Source organism: Scomber scombrus, chromosome 2 (assembly GCF_963691925.1).
Source record: "Scomber scombrus chromosome 2, fScoSco1.1, whole genome shotgun sequence".
NCBI classification, from domain to species: domain Eukaryota; kingdom Metazoa; phylum Chordata; class Actinopteri; order Scombriformes; family Scombridae; genus Scomber; species Scomber scombrus.
Window position 1 is genome coordinate 4,942,484 of NC_084971.1, and position 26,405 is coordinate 4,968,888.

The 26,405-nt window shown below is 41.5% G+C and overlaps 1 protein-coding gene across 1 annotated transcript in view; it reads right to left on the reverse strand.

The window, feature by feature from the left end:
- The window catches only part of rims1b (regulating synaptic membrane exocytosis 1b), a 71,140-nt gene that overhangs the window by 31,762 nt on the left and 12,973 nt on the right, over window positions 1-26,405 (reverse strand). The window contains exons 2-6 of the mRNA XM_062440539.1: window positions 18,695-18,908; window positions 14,127-14,138; window positions 13,627-13,647; window positions 3,014-3,312; window positions 1,537-2,423 (exon numbers count right to left, since the gene is read on the reverse strand). Coding sequence (XP_062296523.1) covers window positions 1,537-2,423; window positions 3,014-3,312; window positions 13,627-13,647; window positions 14,127-14,138; window positions 18,695-18,908 — 1,433 coding nt within the window. The remainder of the gene's footprint in view (window positions 1-1,536; window positions 2,424-3,013; window positions 3,313-13,626; window positions 13,648-14,126; window positions 14,139-18,694; window positions 18,909-26,405) is intronic.

Below are 26,405 nucleotides of genomic sequence, written 5' to 3' on the forward strand. Positions count from 1 at the left end.
TTGTCACTGTGGCACTTTAATTGCAGCACGTATAGCTCATATATTGAATCTCATAAACTTGCAGCAAAATAAAGACCATCTTCTAACACCAAAGCATAACCAAAGTCTAGACTTCAAGTAATGTCACAACATGCATTTTCTTCTAAAAACAGAAAAAGAAACCTTGACCCTATGCGACTTTATTCACCAGTTTAATCTGATGCATCTACAGTATGTAGGGATAAATATATACAACATACATACAATATCCTGCAAAACTGGGTTCATACTCCAGTTAGAGTCAAAGAAGACATCCTATTTCAGGGCCCAGCTAGCTAAAGAGTGTTTAAAACAGCTAATAATCCCAATCCACACCATCTACCCATTACCATTCCCTGAGTTATAGTAATCTGGATTAAAACATCTGGAACAGGCCCCTTCTGTGACCAGTGAGAGAGTTAAGCTGATAGAGCCTAGCTAACTCTACCTACTGCCTCCTCTAAAACTCAGACCCCCCAACGTGGCTTATTTTAGCATAGCCTAGCATTAATTCTACCGGTGGTGAGCTGTGAAAAACAGAGGTAGTGAGGAGCCAGAAGTGACCAGGTAGCAGGCGACCACAACCAGGCATTGATTTCAGCTGGTGGTTCATGGTTGGCTGGTGCAGCTGGCTGTTTGCGAAGCATTACGTAGCAAGAGAGCCACTGACCTAATTCTACAAATCTGCTGGCCTAAATCACAGGGACTCTCCAAATAAATGAGAACTGTCCTGAGAGCAGCAGGGTTTAGCCACAGCACAGAGGTGTAGATGACATGCAGGGATAGTAATGCATACTAGGTGGGTGCTTCATCATATCACTCATCGTATAGTTTTACAGTCCAAAATTAGAAAGTGTCGGTATTAGAATAATCTTATGAGCTCAAATATGTCTCGCTTACATTTTTTTCAGTATCTCCTACCAAGGCTATTTTAGATGCCAAGACTAGGAATATATGACCATACTGAGAGGTGTTCTTATTGTACTTGTCTGAGTATTGAATTAACCCATAATTCATTTGGCAGTTCTTTCCTGGGTAAAAGAAAATGTTTCCAATCATTTGTCCAATTATTTAGTCAGGATCTTTCTATCTCGCAGGATATCAGCGGCAGGTCGGGTTACAATTAGCCATCAAACCTATTACTGTTCTGACTCTAATCCTGCCCACACTGCACTGGGCATAAAGCAGGTGATACAGGTATAATCTGAACGTCATCTTGACAATGATGAGAATGCAACAAATGCAGAGAGCTCTTGTGATTCAGCTAAAGGATCATATGTGGAGATTAAGGATGAGCATGTGAACTAGATGAGAGCTGCTGCAGCACATGACCAAGTTTTTGGAGAGTAGAACATGACAGGTAAGACTTCAAATGTAGTTTTAGCAAATAAAAGTGAGTATTACTCAGGAAAAATATCTAATGTAAGGAAACTGATGAAAGCAAACATTGCAAGGTATGTAAGTTCCGATATATTTAGTTTAGTAAGCTACTGGAGTGAACACATCTGTCTGACTGACCTTTCTCGCTGACGCTTTCCATGTCCACGTCCTCACAGCTGGTGTACTCGGGCGTGGAGCCGCCCTCCTCCTCTGAGCTGCTGATGGACATCTGCCTCTTGTTGACTCCGCGTTTGCTCTTGTATGACCGTGGAGGGGGTGGCCGCAAAGATTCCGACTGGTCTGAGCTTTGAGAGTCCTTCCTCAGCAGGTTATCCCCACCTTTGTCCCTTGGTGTCCGTGTTGTACCGGGCTCTAGGCGGCCCTTGTTCGGGCCCCAATCTGGAGGCACTGGTCCCCCAGGTTGGGGCCCTGATCTCACACCACCTACAGGGGGAGGTCCCCCTCCAACCCCCACGGTCCTATCCACAGAGTAAGCTTGGTGGTTCTCCAAGACGGCCTTGCGGTCTCCCTCCCCACCTCCACCTCTCCTGGCCAGTCGGTTTTCAGGTACCTCCCCTGCACCTCCTTCGCCAGGCCCTAGTCCAACCTCATTGATCGCTAGATCACTGTGTCGTCGTTCATGACGGACCTTGGAAACTTTAGCATGCATGCGCATCTCCTGCTCCTCCTTCTGCGGTTTAACTGGGTATCGGGCAAGGTTGGGGTCACTACGGTAACGATTCTGGAACTCCTCCTCACGGCGCTGGCGCTCTCTCTGTTCCTCATCATCTTGGCGTCTGCGGTGTGTTTCTAAACGACCCAAATTCTCCTCCCCATCCTCATAGTCCTGAGAATGGATCTTCTCCAGTCTCCGGCCATCTCCTAACCGTCTCTCTCCTCGGTCGGCGGGGCCTACCCGCTCATCCAGGGATGACTGAGAAGGCAACTTCCCAGCAGGCCTCCGCCCACTACCGCGCCCCATGCCTCCCTTACCATTTTGTTCATGGAGGGAAACTGGCCTTTTCCTGGATGAGAAAGGGATTCATTATACCGTATAGTCTATAGACACAGATATAAGCACAGGTGCATCATTATATTACAACAGGTGAGTAATATTGGTATTTGTAATAAGAAAAATGTGCTGAGAATTTGTTCAGGAATAGCCTGTACTATAAACGTTCTTTTGTATATTTGCTCAATCATTTTTATATGAACAGATTAAAAATTGTAGACAAGACAAAGAGGAATTCTTATCTAACTCATCCATCAAATGAAAGCAAAATGGACTAAATGAAAGACCTCTCAAGTCTAAAACCTGTGACCTAGCTTTTACACTGGTTAAGCTAGAACAGACCAGATCTATTCTTTTTTTACCCCAGGGATTAAAAAACAACAAGAGCTTTAGCCAATATACCATACAAAAATGGGTCTCAAGCCTTGTAGCACTCCTTTGTTTCTCAGTAAAGAAAAACCATAGCTCCTATTCTCCAGCCCTCCAGTTCCCTTTATGTTACTGAAAAAAAGACATCAGTTACACTGATAAAACATGCTCTAATGGCAGTGTAAAGTGGGAATACATCACAGAATTTGAGTTCATACTATCATGATGTCTTACTTTTCTCTGGGTGGTTCACTTTGGGAGCGGGAGCCAGGCATGGTGTCAGCACCCTTGGCAGCAGTGACACCAGGGGGTGGCTGTGTCCCGTCTGGCAGGCCTGCGTTGGAATTGGTGGAGGGTGGGGCTTGGGACCTGGAGCGAAGTAGCTTCCTGTCCCGTTGGGCCTCACCTCCCGTGGCTGGGTCGGTCAAAGAGGTGCCCAGGCTCCCAGGCCGCACCCCTGACCCCGAAAACCATTCTCCTGATTTGGTGAGAATCTCCTGTTGCTTACGGCACAGGTTGCATACCCACATTACCTGCAGGGGTTGAAAGGAAAAATGTGTTTGGCGAACTGCTTTCAGCAGCATCAAGTAAGGACATTAAATGAATGGAATACCTAACGAAAGGTGGATAGACATGCCTGTGACACAGAAATCTGCAGTATTGTCAACATTTACACAATTGTATTGAACATGGATCCTAGCACCAAACAATTACAGCAGTGTTTAACTGTTAGGGTGCAAATTCAGTTTCTTTCTAGACATTAAGAAGTCTTGTGAGGCAATCCAGCATCTGTCACCCAAATAACCTCTACAAACACCTTATATGGCGTTTTTCAGCTCATATACATAAATGCAATAAGCTCTTTTTTTTTTTTTTAAACAAGAAAAAAACTGAATTTCCACAGACTCTCCCCTGCATGACTCTCTCCTCTGCTCCAGCTAATCAAATATTAAAGAGCACTCAGATATGACAGACTGCGCAGTTTTACCATTTCAACATATCCATTATCTGTGAACATAGCTTAGCAAAGGCGCAGTTCTGCACTGCTATTAAAAAGAAGAAAAAACTGAACTGGCTTCAGAGGTTATGTTTCACTGCTCTGAAGGCTGTGAAATTTGTTATAACCCATTAATAAATAGTATTACTTTCAAATTGATCCATTATGCTCATGTTGGTGATATATATTAAAAAGATCTAAATTTAGAGGGCTACAAACCATAAAAATAAGATCCAGTGGCATATTAGAAAGGAAAGATGAGCTCCAAATAGTATTGAATTGTTTATATATATTTAATGATTTCATCTGAAAGGATAAAAAGTGATTCAGATGGATTTGTGTCAATTCCACTCATTTAGTCGGTGCATAAGTTTTGCAAACACATTATTTTTTTATGTAGCCTCTAAAATTCTATAAAATGCACTATCACAATGGATGATTGATGATCACAGACATGTACAATATAGAAATAATAACATTTGATTGTTGGTCATCTAAATAGAACCCATAGACAAGATCAGATACTCACATGTAGCCATGGCTACAGAATACCACCTCACTTCAACAGCACATAAACAGGATTTATCTCCCTCCGTATTTATAATCCCAGCGGTTTATTTTTCTGAGAATGAATCCAAATCAAATGGGAAAACAGTCATTCCATATATTCCACCGCAGAACGTTGGCACAAGTTGAAAACACAACACCTCTGGGACCCTCTGGAAACCCCGAAATGTTACTCCTTGACATCCAGTGGGTTGGACTGTTAGCAGTCGGTTTAGCAGTTAGCAGTTAGCCTTCAGCGCACCAAAGCACATTCATCATGGCCTGATTGAATCCTAGTTGGCGCATGTCCAGACTAATCTAAAGTAAATCAGCTGCCCGCACGGCCCACAGCTGTCGGGCAGCCGCCCAGCCACACTCTACAGTCTCTTTCTCTCTCTGTCTTTCTCCACCTCTTTACCTCATCCGAGGGGCCACAGATTATCAGAGGCCAGTAATCCTTTCAGCTCCTCACCATTATACAACTCATCATCAGTGGACAATACCAGCTCTCAACTCATAACTTCTAACCTATAGCCCTCCCTCCTCCATCATCATCCCCCTCAGGCACAACTACACAGATTGAAGATTAAGCCCAGTGGACCCAACCCCCCAGCCTCACTCCCTTCCCAGTGTATGATGGGATATAGTCTACCTTTTTGTATAATTTACTGAAATGAGGGCACCAATTATACCCCTCAAATTTTCTCCAAATGGAAACAGTTATGCCATTCTTCACATCTGGATACCTGTTAAACTTCAAACTACTGGAGCAGTTCTAACTCTTTAATGTGATGTTTGTATACTGGTTCTAATTTGATACAGTTTTCAATGCTTTTAATAAATTAAATACGCCTTAAACAAGCAAAAAAGTAAACATTTGATCAGAAAGACACATCTTGGATGGTACTCAAAAAGTATTAAGAAAGGTTGGCTTGGAAAAACAGCTAAATGCGTTGAAAGCACGTACATAACCGAACACCTATGAGCCTCTATACTTAACAACTCACTTAAAAATATATGATTTAAAATAGGTGTTGTTTGTAAGTGTAAGACAAGCAACATAGATGATATTTTAAAAATAATGTAACGCTAGGAGCACCTTTTGTTGTAGGTAAATGTGGACTTATTTCAGTAAAAATGTAACTTAATTGACCAGTTAAAGCTGGATTGTGGGACGTTTGCCTCCCCCTTCTGGCAGTGAGAGTTATTACAAAAACATGTCAACACATGCTTATGTTTTAATCCTTGGCATAATCTATTATTGCTACTGCTGTGGCTCAGAACTGTATCAATTCAGCCCAATAACATTTGAAAAGTCTAGAAGAGTCACACGATTCAAATATTTTATCCTCATTCAAGTTATCAGAGGCCTAACCAGAAGTTAGCCACTCAGCTGGCGGATGTAACTGGTGTACATGTTCTGTCCATAGAATACTTAAAAATGATTCTAGGTTCTCATTGTAGGCTATATTTTCAAGATTTGAAGAATTATTTATTGTACACCATACAAATGGTAAAAAATGAAAAGTGCCTTTTAAAAATGTAATTCATATTTCTTAAAGTAAGGTATTGTGTCAGTACTGCCACAACAACATTATATGCCCAAGACTAATTGTGTTCATTCTTCATTTACTTTGAGATACAAATGTCCAACATGTTTCAATACCAAGTATGAGACTATTCCAACATGACATTACGTCATTTGCCAGCAGAATCTTTTGCAGTGGAAATGATAAAGATAACTGAGCCTTGCTTAATGTCGTCTTTAACTTCCAACAATATCTACCGGCATTTAATCACAGTTCTCGCTGTCCCCATGTGGTATTTACGAAGCTGCCAATGCCCTGATGTGAAGTTCAGTATTTTTCTGAGCCTTGGGTATGGCATAACCCCTTAACGCATGGTCTATGAGAATATATAGGTTGCTTTGCTAGTCACTGCCAGTGGAGAGGAGTAAAGGCTGTAATCCACAGTCTTAATCCTCGAATGAGAGCATCATATAGCGCATGATGGGACCACTGTTCATTGTACACTGTGTGTTCTCAAACCAAAACAGATCTCATTTTCTAATGGCACGCCTCCATGTGTTTGCTATGTGCCTTAAAGCCTACACTGCATATGGGGGGAGGGTGGTAAACAATAAAGAAGTTATAGAACACGTGCACCCACACACAAACACACACACACACACACACACACACACACACACATACACGCAAAGAATATAATACATATAATCCTTCAATTGAACGATTGAGCTTTGTGTTCCTGGATAGCCTGAAAGATATTGTAGGGGGAATTAATTGTGTGTGTGTGTGTATAAGATGCACAAGCCCCAGCCTATAGAGTTTGTGTGTGTGACACATGTATTTTCAGTAGCGCTTGCTGCCGGACCAGCCGGAGCTTGATGTCAGACCCTCAGCTAAGCCGACCAATCAGAAGCATCCGTCCAGAGGCAGCCCACTCTAGTGTCACCTCGAGTTCATCTCGCTGCACGCTGCGAAGCGCGATGTGCTGTGAGAATGTGTGTGTGTGTATGTATATGTGGGCCATTTCTGAAACCTTCTTGCCTAGAAGAGTGTGGCGTGGGCGACTGCCTGTAGGCGAGATGTGTGTGTATGTGTGGAGAATAAGCAGCGCCATCTCTATCATGTAATAATGTCAACCTCCTTCTGCCTAAAAATGTGCTTCTCCATGGTAACCGAATCACTGAGAGGAGCTAGTGAGAGAAAGGGGGACAAAGCTGTGTGTGTGTGTGTGTGTGTGTGTAAAACTGAGAAAGTGAGAAACAGAGTGTGTCAGTACTGAAGGATAATGACAGAAGAGAAACCTAAAAATCTACATGAATGCTATTTTGACTGCATCACGAGTGCTGCTGCATTTAACATTCCGTGTCTTCTTTTTTTCTTCTTTTCCCCTACCCTTGCCCTTTATTTTCTAATTTTCTTATTTTCTTCCCCTTCCCTTTACTCTATTCTAATTTTTCCTTTGCTTTCCATGTCCTTAATTTCCTCTCCTTTCCTCTCCTTTCTCTTCCTCTACGCTCCTATCCTGTATTTCCTTTCATTTCATTTACTTCCTTTCCCTCCCCTTTTTTTCCTTTCCTTCCCTTGCCCTTATGTTGCCTATTATTTCCCTTCTCCTTTCCTTTTATCTCTCCCCACCTTCTAGCTCAGCTGACACACCTGGCTGACTTGACAAATGAAGACACAACACACCTGTCACTCATACTTCTCTATCCCGTACCCTCTTCCCTTCATCTCCTGCCCACCCCCCACACCCCCAGAGCTGCTCCATCCATCTGCTGACAAAATGGTGAAGGCTTGCATCGCTGCCGCAGCTCTGCCGGCAGCAGCTCGCAGCGAGAACGGCATTCACTTAGGCCCGAATTGTGTGAACATCAGCTTTTCCTTAAATGGGTAGAATAGATGTGAGCCTTGCAGGGGGGTGGCGGGGCAGTGGGGGAAGACGTGGTTTTGCTTTCAGTGAGCCTGTGTATTGACCCCACCCAACACATGCACACACCTCGACAGAATGACACATGAGGCTGCGCAGGGTGTAAACTGCCATCGTTCAGGGAATGGTAAATCCTGAATGGTGGGTAGAAAGACGACCGCAAAAGACATAATGCTCCATTTCCTCTAATAAGGTAGTAGATCAACTCTGCGAGCAGGCCAAAATGCATTCAGTGGTGAGGGAGGATGAAAGAAAAGCAAAAGCTGTTGTGCCGGTAAATCCACACCACTTTTACATGTTTGATCTCAGGATCGCAACAAACTCTCGCTGCTCCACATAACAACACATTATAAAGACCACAGTTCAGGGTCTTCAGTGTTAAGATACTAATAATCATTACTGTGATAATACTACATCTGAATTCAAAGCCTGTGGTGTTTTGGAAGCATGTTTTTACATAAGTGAGTAAAATTTCCAATTTTGAGTTAGAGAACTATTAGTGACCTTAGCAATTGATAGAGTACTCTGTGTTGGGTCACCTAGTCACTGATAGCAATGTGACTATAGGCTAATGTCAGTCAGTCAGGCTTTCTGTTGGTCAGTCAGTCCAAGACTTTGGTTGAAACTATATATACTACTATATATCTCAACAACGTTTTGATAGACTGACAAAGTTTTGTAAAAATGTTGGTATTCATGGTCCCCAGAGAATAATTCCATCTGACTTTGGACTTTGTTTTCTCTAGGACCAGATGCTAAATCCTAGCCAACAGTACCCTGGCTGCTGTTATGGACTGGGATGAAATGCTCAGAGCGATTGTCAGACCTTACGCTGGTGCAGTGGGCCCTAGGTGCAGGCCTCATGTGGCCAGGGTATGTAGGCAGTTCCTGGATGATGAAGGCATTGATGCTATTAACTGGCCCTCACATTCCCCTGACCTAAATACAACTGAGCACCTATGGGATGTTATGTATTGTTGTATCCGACGCCTCCGAGTACAGTCCGACAGTCTAAGACTACGGTCAAAATTTAAATATCTCAACTTTTGGATGAACTGACATGAAATTTTGTAAATCTTTTGACATTCATGGTCCATCTGACTTTGGTGATCCCCTGATCCTTTTCCTCTAGCACCAGATGCTGAATCCTAATGACTTTCTGAATCTCTTGACTTTTCCTTTAGTAGCCCCATGAGGCTGATATTAATGGTAAAGTTGAAATATCTTAACCAGTGCTGGATGGATTGAATGTCAGACATCCCAAATTTGGTACGGGCATTCATGCTTCCCTCAGGATAATTTGTAATAATGAAGGTTAGTCCCTACTGTCAGAATTTCAAAAATCGTGTTACCATGCTAACACACTAAACTATGATCGCACGTTAGCAGGCTAGAGTTATAATTTTGCTCAAAGTACTGTTTTGTCATGGCGGAAACCTCACAGCGTCGCTAGCATGCTTGCACAGTCTTGGCGGCAAATTTTACGATCTCAAAAAGCTAATATTAGCTTGAAATGTTAAAATGTTGGCCATCATTTCAAGTCCAGTGAGGTAAGAAATATGAGCCAGACAATATTACCAGTTTAACACGGCAAATAAGCCAGATTCTCCAAACAACTTCATTTAGAGAAAAGACTGAGAGTAAACAGACCCAAAAACTGTGTCCACACACAACTACCGCAAGTACAGTAGGTAGTAGTAGGTCAAAGTCAAAGCATGAATCTCTCTGTAAACTGTAATCAGTGTTTGTGTTTGAGTAATAATTTAATCGTTGTGAATAAGTCTCGCCGGAGTTAAAATCTGTCTGACTGCTCATGCTTCTTTTTCCATCTGCCAACTTTTAGAAAATGTTGCTATGTTACCAAATTTCAGCAATTACATCAGTGATTAAAATGGTAATTAGTACTAGTAAACATGATAACCCAAACTATGAAATAAGACTGACTTTATCCTTGAAATCCACTCACAGTATATTCAAATAGCACATGGGTTTTGAATTCATATGCCGGCTTTCACTTTCCACTTCTGACTTTTCAATGAGGGGGTGATAATAATAGGAGCTGTAATAATATTACAGAGCACTTTAGAAACATTAAAGACTTGTCTTGAGCATTTTGCTATTGGCTTTTGCCAGTTCCAGTCAACGAAGCCTATAATTAGACATACAGGCCGTGACTGTGAAGTCATATTTTCAGCTCCGAAAACAGGTTTTGCTGTTATGTTTGTCAGCCTCATAAGCACTGTTTTCTAGCCCAGGGTAAGAGTGCAACTACAGGGAAAGAAGAAAAAAGAAGAGACGGAAATAGGGATAGACAGTGAAATACAGAGAGAGGGAGTTAAATTGAGATGTGGACAGACGATGGGAACAAAGGGAGATAGAGTTGTGGAGGCTTCTGTAGAGAGGCAGGAGATCATGGTGTATAAAAGGAGTGGAGTGTAAGGAGGAGGATGAGAGAGCAGCGGGTTAGTCATCTAGTACTGAGAAACATGATTGAGATTATGCAGTGCATCCTCCCTTCCGGTAAAAAGTGCAGTGTCAGCTCGATGCAGTAAGTGAACAAGCCTGTGCGTGTGGGTGTATCAGTGTGAACTGGGTGTGTGCATTGGTGATACATTGTAGGGGCTGTGAACTAATTCAAACCACACACACACCCTATATATAAAATACTTACAAAACAGAAATATGAAACACCTGCAACCAAACTACTAAGAAGCCAGAGTTAGATCAGTGCTCTTATACTGTACAATGACATGTAAATGTCACGTTAAATCTCTTGTCTTTGTTGTCTGTTTACATCTTGCATTAAAATTCATCTCATATCCAGATTTTACCTAGATATGATTGAACCTGATTACACTTACACCTGGTATTTATATGTTTCAAGTGTCCACATTGAGATCCAACTGATCCGATTGAGATGTGATCGCTCTGTACTGCTCAAACAACCGAACATAAAAAATAAAAAAACATGGTAGCGATCTGTAAAGCCGCACTATTGCATGGACTTTTGGTTGCTTAATAAATGTCTCTGTTACGATAGGAATTGCCAAGTTTTGCTTGGATACTTTTATTGGACCAAACTGAAAGAAGAGACTTGGTCTCCTCTTGACTCCAACCACGAGTGTCTTGAATATCCATATCTCTCTTGCTGCTTTCTTGCTATTAGCTGAGATCACTAACTGGCTAATGCTACCTCACTGGTTTGGAACAGTTGGACGCGGTTACGTATGTCCACCCACTGTATTTACACTTGGGTTCAATATGGCCACAATGCATCCCTGACCTTAGATTGTGATCCATCCTTAACGAGTCTTAGGTGCATTTACACCTGTACTTTCATGTGGTCAAGCACTATGCGATGTTCCAAATAAAACACTGACAGGACTGATACTGTTGGAACATTTATGCACATTAATAGAAGGGAGCAAATTTAAACGCAACCTGTGCTGCACCGTTTTTTTGTGACGATCGCATCACCTGAGCTGTCAAGCTGTCAAAGTAAAATGGCTTGTTCAAAACTAGCCGACACTAAAAAAAGAAAGGTCGTACGGTGAAAAACATGCATGCTCATTTACGTACAACACCATTGTGCTTGATTTGCAATGAGAGTGGTCATAGGCCATAGAGAGTGGGAACACCACTACGACACCGAACACGAATGTTTTAAACAAAACTCCACAAATCAGCTGAAGTTGTGACATGTGATACTCATTGATACCAGTGTCTCCACCTGGACAACATATATCTTTTTATGCTCAAGTTGAAGGAGTGTTGATGTGGTTTCAGTTTATTAAGTGGACCACTAAGACTTGTATTCCACCAGGGATCTGCCTGGCTGAGATACAAAATCTATAATTTGGTAATAATTAGCAGGAACACTGGTACTGGGAAATCTGTTAAGTGTGCTTGCTTGGGTTGTGTTTGTGTGTCTATGTTAGTTTATATTCATGGGTGCTTTTTACATACATATAACTGTTGTTTTGAGTTATATGTGCTTACATTTCCTGGCATGAAAGTCTGGCATACCATAATTATTCCGTGTGTGCTTATGTGTGAGTGTGTGTGAGTGTGAGTGTATGTATGTGTATTTTTATGTGTCTGTTAGGGAACCAGTGCCTGCCTGTTCTCCACTGGGAGGCAGTGCTCCTCTACAAAGGAGACAGATTGTCAGCGGTTTGTACAGTTTTCTGGAAGCCATCTGGAGCTGACATTAAACACACATAAACAAACACTCAGCCATTACCAAAGCTATAGCACCAGCAATAGCGGGGCAGCTTGACAGAGAGAGCTATGAAAAACACATCAGCTTCTTCACACACCTCATATCTGGCTCAGCTGATTTACGACAGCCTGAAATTGATTTACACTTGAAACTTTTGGCATTTAATGATGTTTTCTGTTTGCACAGCAGCTCAGTGAGTAACATTTACTCACAAATACTGACAATGTAGTACGCATAATCCTGCATTTATTTCAAGTTTAATAAAGCTGCTTGTATATAATATCCTAAACCATCTGGTTATAATAAGATGTAACTGAGATATGTATCACTATCCTCATCAAGTCTATCTATCTATCTATCTATCTATCTATCTATCTATCTATCTATCTATCTATCTACCTACCTATCTATTAGCTTAGCTGACCGATTATCTTAGCTAATAACCCTTTCAGTTGTAATTTTTACATCTTGGTTTTTGTACAAATTAAACAAAGAACAAATAACATGTTCATAGCTTCAGTAATTGTGTTTTGTGTATTTTTTTTTTTACCTTTAAGAATCAGACTACCTGAATCTAATCTTTATTCTAAGCATAATTAACTAGCTAGCATTATCTTTGTACGACATGAGTGTCAAAAAAAAGTCTTCTTATCTTACTCTCAGCCAGAAAATGAATGTATATTTCCAAAAATGTCGAACTATTTCTACCAATGCTGCACCACTAACACAATAAGGCAAGGTACCTGTTCTACCCATTTAGAAAAGCCACAATGTTTGTCACATTTCAGCTCAGGCAGGGTCATCTCGAATCATGGATTTTAATCACAAAGTGTGCTAACTGTTAGAGGTGAGCAGTTTCTGAATAAGACCTAGAAACGTAAGAAGGACATAAGGCAACTTTTCCCTTGTTTATTACAATGTAGATGGTCTACTGTCTTACCTGAATGCTAAAGCTAATTTAAAAAAAGAATCCTCTTACTGACTTTTCAAGGGCTGAGCAACATAAACCAAACTCACTGCCATTCTCTTCACCATTTCTGACTGAGCAGTAACAACACTTTGGCAACATTTTTGCAGTGACCAAGCATTAAAGGGGAAGTGGACAAAGTGGAACAAATACCTGGGCCCCTCCCGTCTCCCCATGGCAAGGCTGGTCTGGTCTCAAACACACAGGCAGGGAAAGCATGCACAGGCATGAGTGTGCATTCATTGTGCAATCAGATAAAATGTCTATGGGGCTTAGGTGCTTTTTATATGCATGCCAACTAAATTTGCCAATCTCCCATCCCAATTTAATCTACCACACCCACCCACCCCCGCACAGCCATGCCTACAGCCATAGGAAGAGGGGTCAGGATGGGTCAGATGCCCCCTGCAGACATTCTATATTATGGCTCATGCTCGCTCTGCCCACCAGTTGATTTTCAGGGTCTGCATTCATTCTCAGAATTAAAGTACTGATGCAGGATCAGCAGCCAGCTGCCCTGGGACCGCTTATCTGTGGGGCAAAAACTGATCATGGGTCTGATTTCCTAATCTGTTACTGTGAATGAGCACAGACCCAAGTGTGGAGGGGAGACAATAGTAGTGACCCATGCAGCAAATCCATCACCCAGCGAGCCTTACCCTGTCCTTCACTATGAGACACTTTGCAGGGGGAGGAGACAGACAATGGACACAGAGTTAGTCAGGGTTTACACTTGAGGACACAATAGTTCCAGGGGACTCCACCCTAGACAGTACTGTGAATACTCTAAGAAATCAAAGGTAACAAAAAACTGTATGAACTATCAGCGACCCCCTCTGTTCAGTTAAGTCAGTAATCCATAAGTGGATTTGTACACACACACTGGCTCCGTTCCAATCGGATACCCCGCTCTCTTGCATCTGCCTTTGTTGGGTTTTTTTCAACCCATTTCCTGCCAGCTTGGAATTTATAAGTCTGTGGACAACATGGAAGAGACAAAACTTCACCTTTCGAGGGCTAGAAGTCAAAATGCGGTCAACGTTAGACAAGAGAGATCTCAGCTCTAGATTAGAAGACAGCCAGTGTTTTTTTTTTCTGTTAGGTGGCACAAACATCACACTCACAGCACAGAGAGAAAGCACAAAAAAAAGATGCTAACCACTTTGTCCTCCTTTGTGTCATGCAGTCCAGGTAGCAGTGAGAATTGAGAAAAAGTGAGGGAGGAAGTGGAGCAAGAGAGGAAAGGAGAGAAATAAATGTGAAAGCAGAAAAAAAGTAGAGATGCAAAGAGGGTGAATTTAAGATATGATGTAGTGTATAGATTGTGGGAAAAGAAAGAAAAAATAAAGGGAGAAAAAGGGGGAAAAGAGGACGTGGTGCAAACATTTGTTAATTACATTCTGCAGAATTGATACACACATTTTATATGAGTCTGAGGCGGTGGGGGACGACGGTATGTGAACGTACAGTATGTGACCACTGACATGTTAGGCTGCAGCGACATGCATGACCCAGCTTAGCATGACCTTGGTGTGACATCATCAGGATGTGTCACAGCTCCTCAGCACAACGAGGACATTGGGACACCAAAAGAAAACATGGAGTGCAATCTTCCACAACCCTTACCTTTCCCTAAACTTCCTCTCTAGAGTGGCATATAGATCAGGTCTTTGAATTTTCACATATTCAAATCACAGTGTGGTGTCAGTGATAAGGCAAAAGTAAACATTTTTAGAATTGTTATTAAGTTACACAATATTTGATCATCCTTATTTTGACCTCAGGATACAAACTAATTAATTCAAAGAGTTTGTTGTTTTTGCCTCATTTTTTTATGTAAACTGTCTAATGATTGCCGTGAATACATTTGAATAACATCTAATAATCTGTTATTGCAAATCCATGTTTATAATGTCTTCAGGTTTTGAGATATCCCCATGTGAGATTTCTGCCACCATCCTAAAACAATGGAGGTTAAGGAAGTCTGTTTGTGACATGTGGTACTGTTTCAAAATGCTGCAAAATAGCTTTTTGGGGTATTGTGGTACTGCTCTGTAATGGCAGTAGTGCTTTGGTACTGTTTTATAGCACTATAAATTGAATGTTAATGGGACTAGTACTATTCTAAAATTACATATGGTACTTTTAGAGATACTGTGGTACTGATTTTGTAATGACATTGGGTGCTTTGGTACTGTTTTGATGATAATATATGCTACATTTTTACAGTACCACAGTACTATTTTAAAATGACATGTGGTACTTTTAGAGGTACTGTCGTATTTTTTCAGGATCGTTATTTTTCTCGACTGTTTTTTATTGTGCACTGTTCAGAAGAAAGTACAGACAGATGTCTCACAACTTGTCCAAATAAAGGCCAAACCACCTGCATATTAAGACACCACTCAAGGTGAGAAAATACATTGGTAGAGGGGGGGTTTCTTAGATGAACTGACCATTAAAAGAGAAAACCCCCAAGGTATTTGTAAGTTCACAAGTGTAAAGCCTTTGTAGTTATGGATTTGCTCTTGTTTCCTCTTTCTTTCCTTTTATTGTTGTTGATCTTGTAGAAAGCCTGAGGGCCAAAAAGACATCTAAATAGAAGAGAAAAGCATATGGAGCCAGAGTGTGCAACACTTTTTTACTACTCTCATGGATTTCCTCTTTACCAGCTGTATGTAGCTCATTAATATGGATACATCTGATAAAGACAGCTGTTGTACACTATTTATTTCCATTCTCCTACATCAAACATTAGTCATACTTTGAATACTGAATACTTTGTAAATGCATTTTTGAAATCCAAAAATGCTAACTGGAGGAAAACGCAGTGTGCTGTTGATGTGAGGTAAACGGGCACACTGTAGGTAGCAGAGGCCTGTTATGCACTGAAACAAAGCTCGCACTTTCCTAACCCTGTTATTCTGCTTGGCCAGCCGGATGGCCCGGAACGGAGGCAAGCGGCACCGGGACGGAAAGAACTTCACATCCAATACATCCCTCCCACACACATTATACAGACACGATCATTCACAGACACACAGCAAGGAAATGGAGGACAAATGACATGTTGCATCCTCTTACCCCTTGTACAGATTTATGAATTAAACTGCTCTGTGAGTGTAGAAATTCAAATCTGTTTTGGTTTACTGATGCGCTAACTGCTTTCAAATTGAATTTAGATCATTAAAGGAGCTGCATTGTCAAAAATCCTTCTCAGAGCCTGGGAGTGCTCGAAGGACACACACCATATGTCAGAAAATTCTCTGCACTTGTAATTGAATATGAGACATTATATTCACTATTTAAAGAGGCAGCATGTAGAAATTAATGGCACCTAATGGGACAGACTCAGCAGAAATGGAATATAATATTCATAATGTTTTAATTAGTTTAAAATCACCTGAAAATACAAATTAATGCGTTTTCGTTACATTAGAATGAGACCTTTATATCTACATAGGGAGAGGGTCCTCTTCCACGGAGCCTGCCATGTCATAACACTATGTTTCTACAGTGGCCCAGAATGGACAAACCAAGAGGGCTTTTCGTTAGTTGAATGTCACATTCAATTAATGCAAGGTGTCATCTCAATTAATTACATTTCATATTAAAACCATACTGATTGTATTTTCAGCACAATTTCCCTTCAAATGAATCATGTTATTAATTTGATTCATTTATTAATAGCATTTACATCTCACTAGTCTCATCTTCTTACTTTCATATAACAGCCTGCCTGCTGTGAAAGTAATATATATGGCTTTACCAACAGGGATACTATCTTTATCTCCTAATCTCACTGGCCCTTTGAGCTTTGCCTACGTTTGGTCCCAGTGTGAGTCCAGGCCAGCTGGTTTGGGCGGATCCTGAACAGATTGGGGACCAGTAGGCCAAGGGTAGAGGGCTCACAGTAAGGTAAGATACCCAGGAGGAGGTCCTCTCTCTTAGGTTGGAGGAGAGCCCAGAGAAGGCTTGAATGGAAGAAGGCTGGGTCTTAAAATAGTACAAACATGTTTGGTTTAGGAATGGATGCCACAATGAGTTAAATAACTCTCAGTGGTTACTATTCGTTGATATCATGAGGGTCTTTTTGATATAGTGCTTTTGTATATACCACGTCCTGGATGACTGAGACTCCTCACAGACAAATTTATAATAGTGTGAACCTTAGAGGTTGCTCAGTGTCTTAAGTTCACTGTTGGTTATATTTAACCTGTGTTCTTTTGTTTGTTTTTCTTTTTAGCCATCCTATGTTCCCCAGAAAATATAAAGGCTTTGGTGATTGCCTGACTTTTCATCAGGCACCCCCGGGCAGGTCAAAATCGACTTATCCTGTGAAATAGCTCTACCTCAACACAATGAATGAATTTTGCTACAGACATTTATGTTCTCCACAGGATCAAATGCAATAACTTTGGTGATTTATGGCCTCACCATCATGTCCAATACGTTTGTTTATGACCAAATACCAGCAAACTAATTCAACCTCAGCTGTACTTTGTATTGTATGCTGCGTAAGTGTTAATTAGCCAATGTTAGCATGCTAAGATAGACAGTTAACTCAATGTGATCAACATTGTAAACTTTATCTACTAATCATCAGAAAGTTAGCATTGTAATTGTAAGCTTGTTAGCACGCGCATGCTAGCATTTAGGAAATCACCTAAGCACAGCCAAATAGTGCTGCTAGCATGGTTGTAGGCTCTAAATATGATCTGCAACAACCATGCAATTAAACCAGCAGTACATAATAAATGCTTAATGGCAGTTGAATACACCACCAAAACAAGTCACTGCCTGTAGGGCTGAATGAGGACGGCTCCTCTTTCTGTCTGTATCATTGGTATGATCCAAACACTCAAACACCCAAAATATGACCAAATACACACCTATGATTTGTCAGTAGTGACATAAGATGTTTATGCTTTTTTGCAGCCAATTTAGCCTGAGGAGAGGAAGAATAAGTGCTTGAACAGACTGAGCATTGAGGGTTAGGGTTAGGGTTTGCTCCAGACAGCAAAGAGGTGGTCAATGCTGCAAGAGTTGTTTGAGATAAGTTATGATAAGTCCATGTATAGACATGATGATGTTGATAATCATGTTATTGTACGATAAGTTGATAACGTAACGTAATGTTATTGTGACAGGCTAACATTTGTATACCTGTTTTTTTGCTGTTAATTTGGGTTGCCATTGGAATCCATTGTAACTATGACTACAAGCTAACTACAGCTGCCGTGCTACTCTACAAACGTAACTTTTTACAGTTATTAATTGTTTTCGGTTACGGTGAGTTTTTGGTTAGGTTTACAGTATATATTTAAAAGATCATATCTCACCATTCTGGTTTTTGTTTACACATGTTGCTTGAGACAAACAGCAGCGCCACTGTGTCACATGCTTAGATGATGACAGTGAAGTCACAGGAGACACAGGACAACACAGATGCTATAACTGAGTTTGTGTGCCGCGATTTATAACCATTCCACAATACTGCAGCCTCACACTTAAAAAAAAAAGGAGCCTTGAGTGTCTATGACTGGTGCCAAGACATTCTTCCATTACACTTTGGTGTCACCAAAGTGTGACCAGGAAGCGAAAAAGCAGATGGTGACAAACACACAGAAGCAGAACGGCTGTACTGTACATCGACTAGAGCAGAAATGAGGTGAGTGTGAGAGGGAGAAATAAAAAAGGGGAGAGGTCAAGTGTGAGGGTTCTCACATTGTTGGAGCGCAGGGAGACCCGGCCCCCGCAGCGAGCGCAGAATTTGGTCTGGCAGTAGGAGCAAAGGTGGCCGCAGCCGTCTGCAAACTTGGTCTTGCGGCAGATACCGCAGGTGGGTGCGTCATCCTTCTGCTGGGTCTGCTGACGCCGCGTCTCCGCTCCAATGCGACGCACCTCCTGTTTGTAGCTCTCAAACTGCTGGTGCAGTGTTCTGGAGAGGAGAGGAGAAGAGAGGAGAGGAAAGGAGAGGTACATTAATGCTATATCACACATTCAGATACTGTTCGTACTTTGTTAAACTTTAGGGGGACATCCTGTTTAAATATCCATACATTCATAAAAAACAAAAACAAAAAAGGACACAGTGGAATTTCTGAATAAGTGAACCATTTTTTTTTACAATGCAGAAACAGAAAGAGATGTAATGCATGTGCATGTTTAAGAACAACATTTCGGCTCCGGCAAAAATAACTGGCAATTAGAGCACCACTTGAAAGGTGCCTTTCAAAAAATCATACACGCAATTTCGCTCTCTGTGGCTCACAGCCTTTCCACTCCCTGCTTCCCCGATGCCTATGATGGAAATAACCCGAGCGTGAATTGCAAATCAGGCCATGTGAAAACACCCACAATGTTGTCTCAACAGAACTGTCAAAGGAATACTGCATTAGCATACCATGGCTCTCATATAGGAGACCCAGACAGGCACTTTAATTACCTCGCTGAGTGAGAGCGATAGAGAGGAGATGGCTTCATTCACAGCTTTTGCAGCCAATTTGCCTATTTGTGGAGGCAGACAAACTCTAGTTAAGACTCTGGCAGCACACTGACTTTACAGTCGTGTCTGGGAGTTATTTGTCAAGCTGTGAAATCCATCCACACAATGGCAAGACAACTGGCGTTCCCACATTTGACCACTTGCTAGGGTAAAAATGCGAAATTCCTGTTAACCTTAAAAGGACAGTGGCCGGAAAACTGGTTAGCAGGACACTGAAAACCTCCTGCTCACTGATTAAAGGTTCGGTGTGACAGAATCAGTTCAATTCCTATGATGTAAGAGTAAAAGAGGGTTTTTTTTTTAGTTTTTAAATGGATCGCTATGTCGATAAAATGTAGGAGAATGCTGACAAAAGAGCGTGGTAATGTTCAAATTGGCTGGTTTGTCTGAGCATCACCTGGGTCTGTTGAAAGCAGACATGTCCTCCCGTCTATAGTGCTCAGCTGCTGGGTAGGAAACAGGTAGAAAACATAACACCTGATCTGTTGTCAGCAGCTTTTCATGGTAGGAATAATCAAAGAGATAACAGTCCTCCACCATGACCCAAAGTCCAGGAACGATGCCGTGCCTTGATTTGGAAAAAAAAAAAAGGTTTTTCTTTGTCAATCTTTACCAAAAAGCAAGATGTCCACGCAAAACATGATGTAACTCCCGGCAAATAAAAATCTTTCATAAGATGCCGAATACATGTAGACGCCCTCTGAGTCCAGGAAATGAGTTGAGAATAGAAAACCAACTCTACATCCTTCTTCACAAGAGCTTTTCTAGCTGCATGTGTTGTTAGAGCAGAGACAGCAGACTGCCACCATACAGAGATGGAACAGGGAGCCGACTGGCGGTCTGGGACACATCTTGGCCAATCAGCTGACACAGGGAGCGGTTGGAACAGGGACAGCGCCTCTGTGACGCGGTATGTTGAATGAAATGTGGGAGCAAAAACAGTGGCATTTAAGTAAGCACGGGGGACTATTTTCTGACTAAATACACATTGACGTCAAGGTTACAGAATCAAACGTATCCTCCATAATGTGAAGCCTAAGCCTATTAGCTTCAGGCTAATATTTTGCATATTATCAAGCCTTACATGCATTTTTCTCAAATATTTGGTATGTTATGTTTAAGTTCAGTGCCTGAAGGGGACAACTACCCGTAATAACCGTGGAGCTCAACATCAAAGCATCTGTGCCTTTTATAATGCAGATCCAGGGCACTCAAATGTTGATATAATGAAGATCATCAGTGTACCATGAGAGCATCTTTTTATACCATCACCCCCATTTCTGACGTCTTTTGGCTATGGTTTTGAACAGATATGATAGATACTGTGAGAAAGTAAACTTTTCAAAGTAAAACTGTCCACACCTGAAAAAACTCAAGATTTTCAATTTTCAATTTGCACTTGTATGTTTTCAATCAAAAAGATTTCACGTGGGCTTATATTTAGCCACAAGTAATAACAAATGAACATCGGAGTTGACACAAACCATAATTAAACCGATCCATACGTAATCCAAGTGTAAAAACAACATGACACAGCAACGTCATAAACGTGACCTCTAACCCCGAGAAGCTATCTATCCTGCCACTTGGAATCCAGGGGCTGAGCCAAGCCCAGGCGCCATGGGAACAGCTGTCAGAAACAGAGGGTGCACAGTCAGTTGTCATGGTAACACGGTGGCGTCAAGTGCTGGGTGTCAGCGGGTGTCGGTGCACCAGCTGTTCCTGTTCTTAGAGCGACCGTTTCATCAGTCTTTTTCTAACGCTTCCACACGTTCAGCAGACGTGCGCTGTTAAAGCCGCACTCGGCCAGTCTTTTAATATAAAAATAAATCTGCGCTCACAGGCTGAATCATAAAGGAGCTGTGCAGCAGTGAGTACAGTCTCATCCTCTTTGACTGAGACGCTCTAGATTTAGATTTATGCAATTGTAACATCAGATATGGACACTACTCCATCCACAGCAAATGATGAGTCAAAACACTAAAATGTCTTCTAAACTTCAGCAAGTCACAGCCATAAATCTGTTATCTTGTCTTCTCGGATTCTTACATAATTTCTTTGAAGCTGCATTCATTGATTTTTTTTTTGCCCAAGTGGGAGAGGCACAACAAGCTACAACATGTGCCCTAATGTGTTAACAAATGTCCATTTGGAGTTTTGTTTCTCACCATCTGGAGAATGTAATGTCAATATTTACTTTTTAGCTCTCCTTTAAATATTGAGAAAATTTTCTGGCTCCTTAGCCACTCAATATGCTACCAGCTATTTGGTAATTGTGTCTATATCTGCTGTCTGGTGTTGGGAAGGTAGCGTTCATAGTTGCCTAACAGCTGCCTGCTGGGAAAAAGGTTGAGAGAGCGGTGAGAATTAACCAGTATGGTAAAGTTGTCAGTCATAGTATGTAAGCATTAAAATGCTCTGTAGAGCTGAGGGAAACTGCAGAGTCAGATGACAATTCTCTGTGGATTACTCACGACGAGCAACACCTTGCACATGGCATATAATCATTCGACCATCATTGATTAATGCAGCTTCAAGTCGTGATGATTTAATTTGTTCCTGCACTTCTTGTTCAGATTCAGACAAAATTTAGAGTTTTCGCAGTGCATCATCACCAATGACAATGACACAGAATGTGTGATCTCACAGTGCGCAGAGAAAATAGCTGAATAAATAAATATTCAATATTCAGTGAAAGTGAAATTTCTTTCACCGGGGAAGTGATCTGTGAAGAATTAGGAACACACAGGATATACATACATAGCTCCAGTATTCACCAAACAGATGTACTCTCTTTCGTGCAACCATACACACAGACACCATCAAAACTTTACATTCACAACCTTTTCGTAGACAATCTTGACAGTTCAGTTATGTCCATCTTAACCTCGACTCAGCTGGGGATACATGAAAGATCCCAACCATACGGAGGAAAAAGATAATAATCACTCTGTGAAGACACAGGGAAAGATGTCCTCTCAGGTAAGAACACGCTCTCTGTGTTCACTCTACTGTGTGTTCATCGATTACATGCCTGAGCCTGCTGCCTCCCCCGGGGGTCAGCCACCATGCCTGGGATCACAGGTGGTGAAAGTGCACTAAAATATTTTACTTGAGCAAGACCAGTCTCTTTCTTCAGTCCATTTCATTCCGAAACAGACAGAATATTTGCCCTGCAAGAGAGTTTTGTAGTGAAACTCACAAAAATACTATGAAAAGGTTTGCGGTCACGTTGTGTATTTTTTGTGCACAGACTATGGACGATATACTCTATACACCAGGTCTCGGTGATGAACAACCACTTGCTAACATACATGAAAGGTAAGGCAAGTTTCTTGGAAAATGCTGTCAATCACGTATACGCCTTTATATACAATTTCATATTATATTTTTATATGTCAAAGCAGAAAAAACCACAGGCGTAACTAATTACTGTAATAAGACTGCTTTCCATTTAGGGTGACCAGTTAACATTGCCCTGGTATTGTACATGCTGACTCACTGTATTGGCTGACTGGGGAATTTAAATGAAATATATTCAGTTAATTACACCTGTGCTTGACCTGCTTTTATTAATTAAGAGTATGCTGTGAAACAGGTGTATTATTAACTGAAAAAGTAATCACATGAATGCACTAATTAACAGTTGCAGTAACTGGTTACCTTTTTTTCGTTACATGATTTTCTACTATTCAGATGTTCAATATTTTTAATGTTTAAAAGCAGGGGAAAAAAGACGTGTATTTTAAAGTTGCACTATTCAATAATTTTGATTAGTTGTCGTTTTGTGACATATTAAAAGAGATTGTTTGATGAACCAACACAGAATTATTACCTAACTGCTCTTCCACTAGCCTTTTAGCCCTTTAACTTTACTGTTAGCTTCCCAGAATTTAGCATTTTTCAGGGTTGGTGGAGACCAAAACAGAGCTAAAGGGAGAGGGAATATCGGTCTTATTAGCATGGCAAAAACACAACTCAAAATGTGTTGCTTGATGTGTAGACGACTGTTTGCTACGTATTAGCCGTAACTAATTTATGAGGTTATAATATTACATTGTGGTTTAACAAGCAGCTAGCCAGCACTAACCTTCAACAGCTATAATGGCTAGATGTACCACTGTCCATTTAGACTGCTAAGAAGACACAACAGTAAATACGACAAATTTGTAGTTACCAGGTATCTTTTTGACAGACGTTAGCCACATCATGAAGCGCTAGTGAATAGTTTCGGATCTGGGCAGCGCCATCTTGAAAATTTCCGGTGCATACCGGGTAAAAAAACAAACACGGATTCTACTTATATGGGCATCAGGAGGAGCATGAGGCGCCCTCCTCAACCTGCGAACCACCAAAACGGTCGCCCCCTTGTGGCCTTTTGATATAATGCAGTTTTAAGTTACTTCCGCGTTGGCCTCATTTCAGAGGACCGGAACTCCCCGCCTGACGTGAACACATCCTGACGCAGTTTTTTCAATGAATGCACAGGACAAAATACACACTCTCCAGCTCCTGGCAAGACACTTAACGAGCTCACCTCTTAAAATGAAACGAATCATTGTATAGGGCATTAATGTAATCTGCTAAACTACTACTTCTACTGAAAAAGGTAGCCTAATTACTCCACAGTAACATGTTACTATTAAACACGGTTAGCATGTGGCAGACAGTATCTTGGGGCTCTGAGTGGTGTGAACCAGCTGAACTGTGGCTGTCTCCTCTCTCTAGGTCAGCACCATGGGCCAGCAGGGACAGCCAACGAGCCAGATGTGGGTTAGCCCTGTTTTGGCCTTGTCAAAACAAGTGTGCGAAATGAACACACATGCCAGCAACCACATGCACATACACACAGGCAAATACAAACAATGACACAGACAAAAAACCCATATACACATGTATGGGTTTGCCTTCCCCTAGGGCCTCACATATTCAGCTCAGCATGTCCATGGACTCCCCCCACCCCTCCTCTTTCTCCCTCCTCTTTCTTTCTTTCACCGCTCGCTGGTGTGGAGTTGTTAATTAGCACCACTATGAATACATTGCCCAAGGATGGGGAGGGGAGAGGGGAAAGCTGTGTGTGTGTGTGTGTGTGTGTGTGTGTGTGTGTGTGTGTGTGTGTGTGTGTGTGTGTGTGTGTGTGTGTGTGTTTGTGTGTGCGTGTGTGTGTGCGTGTGTGTGTGTGTAGGCCAGTACTATTTCTGTCTCATCAGCTGATTCCTGGTGATGCCTTGCAGAAGACTCTTTCTCAGTTGGAGGAGATATAAGAAGTTGGAAAAGAAACAGTCTTCATCAGGAAGTGCTGATGGACCATTCGCAAAGCCTTGCCCCCCTTGGTTACTTTTTCTGATCCTGACAAGCTGTGGCAAATTTTACCACTGAACATTTGCACACATTTTTGAAACGATGGGTCTTCAGTTTACACAGCAGTAAACAAAACCCGGCTTCACATCTTTAGTCAACAACCACAGGACAAATGACAACTTTCCCAGATATTATCAGCTATTGTAAAATAATGCTAAAACTTCATGGGCTGGTTGAAAACTGTGTCTCAAATTGACATTTATATAGTTCTATCTGATTCGTTTTAAAACAAGAACCTAATAAAAGGGGTCTTACTTATGCATGTGATGGACACATACATAATATGTATCATGTTCAAAGACTGAGGCTAAAGCTACATTTCCCAGGCAGAAAGTCAGCATCCTATACAGCTGATGATTTGTGTGAAAGACATTGTTAGTACAGTATTATGTTAAAAAGTCATTAAAATGGGCGCGAAGGTGGTCAAGTGGTTAAAACACATGCCATATACGCAGCCGACCCCGGTTTGAATCCCGATCGGAGGTCCTTTGTTGCATGTCACACCCCCCTCTCTCTCCCATGTTTCCTGTCGGTCTACTGATAAATGAAGGCGCCTATGCCAACAAAATCTTTTTTTTTTAAAGTCATTAAAACCGTTTTAGCTCCTGTCTCTTTAGGGCCATCCTCCAAAGGAGCCCACTGTGGTCCGATTGGCCAGCTCTCGGAAGCCGCGTCACAACTGGCTTCTGGCCATTCAGAAGGCTCAACAAACCATGCAACAAATTATAGTAGTATGATTTTACTACTTTTTCTTGGTCTTTACATGAAATGTCAGCTTCTCAAATATATCCATACACATTCGAGCCAAAATCCGATCAGAACAACGCACAAAACACATGGAAAAACTTTAGCGGCAACCTTGGCAACAAAGGTTACAGAATGGATGGCTACTGAATATATATCTCTGACAACAGAAAACATTTCTAAGGAAACCATTAATGCCAAAAAATTTAATGTAAATGTAATACATTTTAGCTAATGACATGCCTCTTATCTTTGGGTTCCTTGGGTATGTATCTAGTTAGCCAGAAGTGCTAACATTTGCAGCTTAAGTTTGAGCAGATAAAAACATTAATTACGTTAATTCATCCACATAATATTTTCCTTATATTTTTGGAAAGGCTAAAAGGTCCAAGGTTTAGCAGAATTGTCGCAACAGCACAAACTAGCATTTTTCAGGGATATGGAGATTTTAGTTGAAAGACAAAAACAAGCATACTGGATCAAAGGTCCCAGAACGCCATGACGGCAGAATTGAGGGTGTTGAAGGAAAAAGGTCTGTGTTTCTGATGGAGGCAGAGACTGGGAAGACAACAGACATGTTGACACACACTGTTAGGAAGCAAGGAAAGGAGGAGTCATGGGTGGAGGTGGACTGATCAAAAGAGCTAAATGAAAGGGAGCAGACACAGACAGGGAGAAGATGGTGGGGTAAAAAAAGAAACAGCAAGACAGGAAGAAAGGGTGAAGGGTGTGTGTACACAATCCCAGAAGTCTTCCAATATCAGAAAAAGATGGATAGACAAACAGCTCCACAGGGAGAAGGTGGTGGAAGAGAAGGAGGAGGAG